This window comes from Dama dama, chromosome 9 (assembly GCF_033118175.1).
Source record: "Dama dama isolate Ldn47 chromosome 9, ASM3311817v1, whole genome shotgun sequence".
In the NCBI taxonomy this organism is placed as follows: domain Eukaryota; kingdom Metazoa; phylum Chordata; class Mammalia; order Artiodactyla; family Cervidae; genus Dama; species Dama dama.
Window position 1 is genome coordinate 20,449,368 of NC_083689.1, and position 7,124 is coordinate 20,456,491.

The 7,124-nt window shown below is 58.2% G+C and overlaps 1 protein-coding gene across 1 annotated transcript in view; it reads right to left on the reverse strand.

The window, feature by feature from the left end:
* The window catches only part of FBN3 (fibrillin 3), a 72,102-nt gene extending 65,567 nt beyond the window's left edge, over positions 1–6,535 (reverse strand). Inside the window, exons 1-10 of the mRNA XM_061152163.1 lie at positions 6,530–6,535; positions 4,056–4,106; positions 3,777–3,944; positions 3,566–3,729; positions 3,318–3,446; positions 1,659–1,883; positions 1,437–1,519; positions 856–954; positions 577–672; positions 239–334 (exon numbers count right to left, since the gene is read on the reverse strand). Of these exons, the coding sequence (XP_061008146.1) occupies positions 239–334; positions 577–672; positions 856–954; positions 1,437–1,519; positions 1,659–1,883; positions 3,318–3,446; positions 3,566–3,729; positions 3,777–3,944; positions 4,056–4,106; positions 6,530–6,535 (1,117 nt within the window). The remainder of the gene's footprint in view (positions 1–238; positions 335–576; positions 673–855; positions 955–1,436; positions 1,520–1,658; positions 1,884–3,317; positions 3,447–3,565; positions 3,730–3,776; positions 3,945–4,055; positions 4,107–6,529) is intronic.
* Positions 6,536–7,124: the final 589 nt, after the last annotated feature.

The following is a 7,124-nucleotide window of genomic DNA, read 5'->3' on the forward strand; positions in this document are numbered from 1 at the left end:
TGGGGTCACTTCGACAGTGGGGGTGCAGCATGTGGGGGCTTGTCCATCTCCTGAACTCCAACTTACCCCTTCCTACAGGAAGCCCTCCCTGATTTCCTCCCCAGGAGCAGACAGTTTCTCTGCCCTTCTGTGCAGCAAGGACAGCAGAGAGGAGGTCTACTGGACCCTCCAGGGGTCCAACCACGTCTCAGGAAGTGCCCCTTCCCTGCTGACCCCTTCCCCATGCTCAGCTTGGTACCTCTCTCACACTGAGGCCCCATGAAGCCGTACACACAGGCACAGTGGTTTGGCCCAATGCAGCGGCCCCCGTTGTGGCAGCCGTGGTCACAGACAGCTGTGGAGGAAGGGAGGGGGGTGGCCTGAGGTTCCCCAACAGTAGAGGGAGCTGAGGCCCAAGTGAGCCTTTCTTTACACAGGAATCCCCACAACCCAGCCCAGACCGAGGGATAAGATTGTAACAATGAGTGTGTCCCCTCCAATCCTGGTCCCAGAAGAAGGACTGGTGGGCAGTGGGCAGACGATAGCAGAGACCTGACCTCTGGGGTCCCAAGCCCAGGTGTCATGGGGGGTACTTACGTTGCCCACACACGGTGCCCGTGTAGCCCCTCTGGCACAGACAAGACTCCCCTCGACAGCTGCCCCCGTTCATACAGCTCACACTGCACCCTGACCCTGTGGGCGGGGACCAGGGCACACACAGGAAAGCCCTGAGATACCTGCTCAAGGCTCTGGGACCAGAAGTGTCCAGCCTGGCTCTGGTCCTTCAGCAAAACCAGCCTGGAAACTGCCAGAGCCTTCTGGAAGCCGCTCACCTTCTCTTCCCGCCCCTGGGGTGGGGGATCATTTCCTGCTTACCTCGGCTCACCCCGCAGCTGGGGGCCAGCTTCCCATCAGCGCAGGCACAGAGGTTGGGTCGGGAACAGAAGCCCTGGCCACAGGCGTGCCTACAGATGGCTGGAGAGCAGCAGGCGGCGGTCAAGGCCAGGATCTTCTGCCATCCCCACCCCCCGCGGGCCCGGAGGACTGAAGCTCTGCTGGAGCCACGGGGAGACAGAGGTGTTCTTTGGGCCTGAACCACTGAGCAGTAAGGACAGAAGCCGGAGGGTACTGGTGTGCTGGCTGTTGTGCTGGGGTGGGGGGCAGTGAGAGGGAAGGTCTCTTGCGAACAGAGTCAGATTCCAGACCCACTAGAATGGGGTGCGGGTGGAGAAACGAAAAGAGACACAGAGAAAAAGACAGAGAAAGAGACAGAGACAGGGACTTAGAGAAAGACCAAGACAGACAGACAGACAGACTGACAAGCAGACAGACACAGGGAAGCTGTAAGGCAAAGAAACATGACTGGGTGGCCTGGGAGCCTGAGGACAGAGGCAAGGGCCAATTTCATGGCTTAACTCCACACCACCCCCAGCCCCCTAGAAGGCAGCGGCACTCACGCACGACACACTGGTTCCCACCCGGCAGCGTCCTCCAGCCAGGACAGCAGTAGGCATGAAAGCGGGAGCCGCACACGTTAGGCCTTCAGGAGAGCAGGAGAGGCAGGTGAGCCCCTGCCCGGCTGGACGTCCCCTGGGCCTCGTTCTCCCACCCAGCAGGACGGCCCAGCCCAGGCCCAGCCCAGATCCCAGGGGCCTCTCAGCATCCCGGGTACCACACACCCTTGCAAGAAGCCAGGGCTGCCACGCCTGCGCACACTTCCAAGACCGGCAGGCTGCACAGCCCCATCCCAACGGCCCTGGACACCCGCCACGCACAACAGGGCTGTCCAGGCCAGCAGGAGTCGAGCCAGAGGGCCCCGGGCCACGGTGAGGGGGCTGGGTCCTCTCCTTGTCAAGCATGGACCCTCCAAAATCATGATCCGTCCCTCGTCCCTCCCTCGGAGGCTGTGGAGAGGAGGCGGAGTCAACCTCAGCAAGAAGCCCTTGGGTACCCAGGAGAACCAGAAGCAGTGGGAAGGTGGCCAGGATGGAGAAACTGGGGGCTGCTGGGGGCCCAGGGAGGCATCCAACCCCAACCTGCAAGCAGGTGAACAGTCAGGGGAGGCTTCCCGGAGGAGGTGTGACGTCTCAATGATGGAGTCAGCCGAGAGGAGGGTGTCAAGGCAGAAACAGCACCCTGGGGGCGAAGGCAATTAGACCAGTGGACCTTTGAGTGGAGGGGAAGGGGTGGGCGGCCGCCGTGGTGTTTCAGGAGCGCATACCTGTGTGCTGGAGCTCCCACTTGTAGGTCAGGGCAGTGGAGAGCCCTCGTAGGGTTCTAAGTGGGAGGAACAAGGACAGAAGTGGATGGATGTATGCCAGCATGCAGGAGGGCTTGTAAGGGCCCCAGAGGAAGCACACAGTTGAGGAGGCTGGGCCAGGCATCCAAAGAAGACTGCAGGAGCTTTGGGGCACAGACTGGAACTTCCCGCTGGCGAGAACACCTCTCCGTCCAGCAGGGAAGGGACAGCTATTGTGCCCACTTCACAGAGGAGCAAACTGAGGCCATCACACATTTAGTAAGGGGCTGAGTGGGAGCTGAAGCCCAGGCAGAGGAGAGAGAGGGGAAGAAAATCAAGGGGACCCTACACTCCAGGAGGCGCCTGGTTCTCTCTAGAACCTGGAAGGATGGGAGGGAAGCAATGGGGACGTAGTCACTCCAGGCAGGGAGAGGACTGGACAAAGGCTAGGGCGACGGGAGCTGGGCCCTTGGGGAAGAGAAGGCAGACCAAGTGGCCGTCTCGGGGCCCCTTTCAAGTCCAGCTTTGCGCACTAGCGAGGAAAGGAATTGGGTCTGGGTGCAGAATGGATGGGAAATGTGCTGTGTGCCCTTGGGCTGGTGGCTGCCCCTCTCTGGGCCATGAGAGTTTGACCAGGTGGTCTTCAGGTCCTCGGAAAAGGAAAAGACCTTTGTCACCTCTGGCGGGGAAGCGAGAAAATCGGCCCCACTAGTCAAGGGCACTCTCTTCTGGCTTCCAAACCGTCCAGGCTGTTTTGCGCTCGGAGGACGCCTTCTCTACGCAGCCTCGGGGCCCGGGGGACCTCCATCTCCGGCGTGGCCTGACCCAGCTCCCTCCTTCACCCCTCAACTTTGCGTCTGAGAACCGCGCCGAGGAGCTTATGGAATGAATGAGCGGGGACAGCGCGCGCTCCACGAGGCGGCAGAGGGGTGGGGGTAACCGGAGGGGCCGAAAGCGAGGAATCCCAGGGTCCGCGAACTAGGCGTGGGGTTAGCGGGGAGGGCGCGCGCGCCCGCCGAGCCCGCGGGCCGCGTTCTCCACCCGGCAGGGCCCGGGACACAGGCCCGGGAGCCGCCACCACGCTCGGCCCCGCCCTCACCTGCGGGTCTGGGTCTGGCCGCGCCCGCACCCGGGACCGAGCCCCTCCGGCGCCTCCGGGTCCCCGCGCCCCAACGCCGGCGCCGAGAGGAGCGCGGGGAGGGGAGGGGGCTGGGGCCCGGGCCGCCGGCTGCAAACAAAGGAATCCCCTCCCCCTCCGTCGCCCCGGCCCCCTCCTCCTGCCTCGGCCTCCCCCCACCCGCTGCTCTCCGGTTCCTCCGCCCGCCCCTGGCCCCGCGCGTCCCTTACCTGCCAGGCGGCGCGCGTGGAGGCAGGCGGGACAAACGGACGCGCTGGGCTCGGCGTCGGAGGGCCCGCTCGGCGCGGCGCCGGGGGCCCGGGGCGGGATCGCGAAACCGAGAGGCCGACCCCGCTGAGTTCCCAGCCCAGAGCTGCCACTCGCGGGGCGGGGGCTGGGGGGGTCGAGGGCGGGAGGAGTTGGGGGAGGGCACGTTTGCACCTCTGAAGCTCCCGGGGCGGGGGGCCGGGGGCTCAGATCCCGGGCCTCGGGGAGGGGCTGGAGCTGGGGGAAGGCTTGGGGCTCCGGGTGAAACTCCGAGGGGCTGAAGAAATGGGATGGGGCGGGAGTACAGACCCGAGGCGCGGGCTGAGACGGGGCGCGGGGAGGCTGTGGGGACCACGTTTTGGGGTAGAAATTGAGCTGGTGGTGGCCCTAAGATGAGGCTGCGATTTGGTGTGGCCTGGAAGAGATCCAGGCCTGAAAGGTCCCAGGACTCACCTGGAGGCTCTTTCCTGTGTTCTCCCCGAGCCGCCGCCTTCTCCCTCGAGCCTGGAGAATTCCAAGGGTGACTGGGGAATCTTACCTGGCTGCCTGGAGCCTGGATTCTTAACTAGACTAAGCTCCGGAAGACCCTAACAATGTAGGCAAAACGCTGGCCAGAGATGCGTTTTCTGGGAAGGAGGTCCGCTTTTTTTTTTTTTTTTTTAATCTGATTCTCAAAACGAAGAGTTTAAAGAGTCCAAAGGTCTAGCCCTTCTGAGCCTCAGCTTCTCCCGCTGTCACAGAAGTTGAATTTCAGATTTTCTGCTCCCTAGCCAGAATTCAGATCCCAAACAAAAATTTCTAGCTTTCCCCACTGCTTTCCCACCTCTGAGAACAGACACCACCTGTGATCCTTGGTATGGAGATTACTCAGAAGCTGCTGGACCTAAAGCTGTTAGTCCCCTCAGCAAACTCCTATGCATCTGGCAAAGCCCAGTTCAAAAATCCCCTGCCATGCTGAAATAATTCGTTTACTCTATTGAATTCCCGAAGCTGATTATGCTGATTGTGCCTCCATCATAGCACTTCTGAAATGTAAAAAATAAATAGCAAATAACCATTTGAGGTAATATTTAGCAGGTGCTTATGGGCTAGGCATGATGTTAAGAGTTTCATACACATTATCTTATTTATTTATTTATTTATCTGGCTGCATCAGGTCTTAGTTGGGGCACTCAGGATCTTCGTTGCCTCATGTAGGATCTTTCTTTGCAATGCATAGACTCTAGTTGGGGGCCATGAGGGCTTAGTTGCTCCAAAGCATGTGGGATCTTAGTTCCCTGATCAGGGATGGAACCCAAGTCCCCTGCATTCAAAGGCAAATTCTTAACCACTGGACCACCAGAGAAGTCCCATACATAATCTCATTTCATCACCAAAAATCTCTATGAGAGAGAGAACTCTTATAATCTCCCAGTATGGGTCCCAAGAGACAGACCTGACTCTGTGATACTCTTGGGCCAGAGAGAAGGACTCTAGGAGGGCGGGAAGGAAAGAAGCATTCTGCCTGGGAATGGGAGTCTTGAAGGCTCAATTGTTGTTGAGTTGCTAAGTCATGTCTGACTCTTTGTGACCCCATGGACTGCAGCACTCCAGTCTTCCCTGTCCTTCACCATCTCCCAGAGTTTGCTCAAAATCATGTCCATTGAGTTGGTAATGCCATCCAACCATCTTATCCTCTGTCTCCCCCTTCTGCTCTTGCCTTCAATCTTTCCCAGCATCGGGGTCTTTTCAAATGAGTCAGTTCTTCATATCAGGTGGCCAAAATATTGGAGTTTCAGCTTCAGCATCAGTCCTTCCAATGAATATTCAGGGCTGGTTTTCTTTAGGATGGACTGGTTGGATCTCCTTGCAGTCCAAGGGACTCTCAAGAGTCTTCTCCAACATCACAGTTTGAAAGCATCAATTCATTGGCCCTCAGAGCTTTCTTTATAGTCTAACTTTCACATCCGTACATGACTACTGGAAAAACCATAGCTTTGACTAGACAGACCTTTGTTGGCAAAGTAATGTCAACTCACTGTCCTCCACTATCTCCTGGAGTTTGCTCAAATTCATGTCCACTGAGTCAGTGATGCTAGTCAACCATCTCATCCTCTGTCACCCTCTCCTCCTCCTGCCTTCAGTCTTTCCCAGCATCAGGGTCTTTTCCAATAAGTCGGCTCTTCGTATCAGGTGGCCAGAGTATTGGAGCTTCAGCTTCAGCATCAGTCTTCAGTGGAAAGGAACACCTGTGAAAAGTGGAGGGAAGGACAGGCAAATGCCCAAAGAGAGGAGTGTGTGGAACATGTGGGAACTGAGTAAGACTGGAGCTTTCAGGGAGGGGAGAAAGGGAAAGAGGACACATGGAAGCCGGAGGGGTGAGCAGGGGCCAGGAGCACCAGGGCACCCTCAGTAGATAATGGACAAGAGGGGGTGTGCCCCACCCCTGAGGTGGGCCCTAATGGGCTCCCAGGAAGAGGAGTCACTCTAGAAGGTTCTCTGTGGGGAGAACGAGAACTGGTCTGGGGAGCCACGAGAGCTGCGGGGCTGGGCTAGAGGAGCATGAGGCAGAGGGAAACTTTGGGGACAAGATTGAGGGCATCCTGGCTGAGGAAACAGAGTTCCCAGGGCCTGTGAGGAGAGTCAGGAGGGGTGGTAGGGTGTGGGGAGAGTGGCTAGGGAAGGAACGCGAAGATCAAGTTGACAGAAGTGTGGGATTCCAGTGTGGGAAGCGTCAGGGGCTGCCGTGGATGAGTCAGCTCTCATGGAACATCTTTGTCTCCCTTTCTGAGGCTCCTTTGCCAAGGTCCACCCTGGTCTGTTCTTCAGCCACCAGATGTGTCTTACACGGGCACTGGGCTAGGTTCCTGCTGCCCCAGAAACAGCCCAGCCTACGTGTGGAAGGTGGGGAGGGGCAGTCCCACATCGGGGACACGCACAACCAGTACCTCCATGGCTAAGCCCCATGGAAGGCTGGTGGATCAGGCAGCCATTCCTTCTAGAATTCTCCCTACCTGGACTTCCCTGGCAGCGCAGTAGATAAGAATCTGCCTGCCGTGGCAGGGGACACAGGTTCAACCCCTGGTCTAGGAAGATCCCGCACGCTGCGGAGCAACTAAGCCCGTGCACCACACGTCCTGAAGCTCACGTGCCTAGAGCTCTGCTACATGAGAAAGTCACGGCAATGGGAAGCCTGAACACCACAGCTGAAGAGTAGCCCCCGCTCGCCACAACTAGAGAAAGCCTGCTCGGAGCAACAAAAATAAATAAGCGCAATAAAAAATAAATAAGTTAAAAAAAACTCTCCGCATCTGCTCTCTGGAAACCAGGCGAGGAGCAATCCGTCAGACGTGGTGAGACAGAGGTGGTGTGGGGCTGCTGGAAGTCTTAATGACTCGTGGAAGCAACCGTGATGGCAGGGAGTGTTCCTGCCGTTGGATCGTCCTCCCTACTGGTGTGCCATCTTGCCTTCCGCTGCCTGAGTCTGTTGCATGCCTGCCCCTTACCGACGGGGTCACTCATTACATTACACTGTCATGAAGG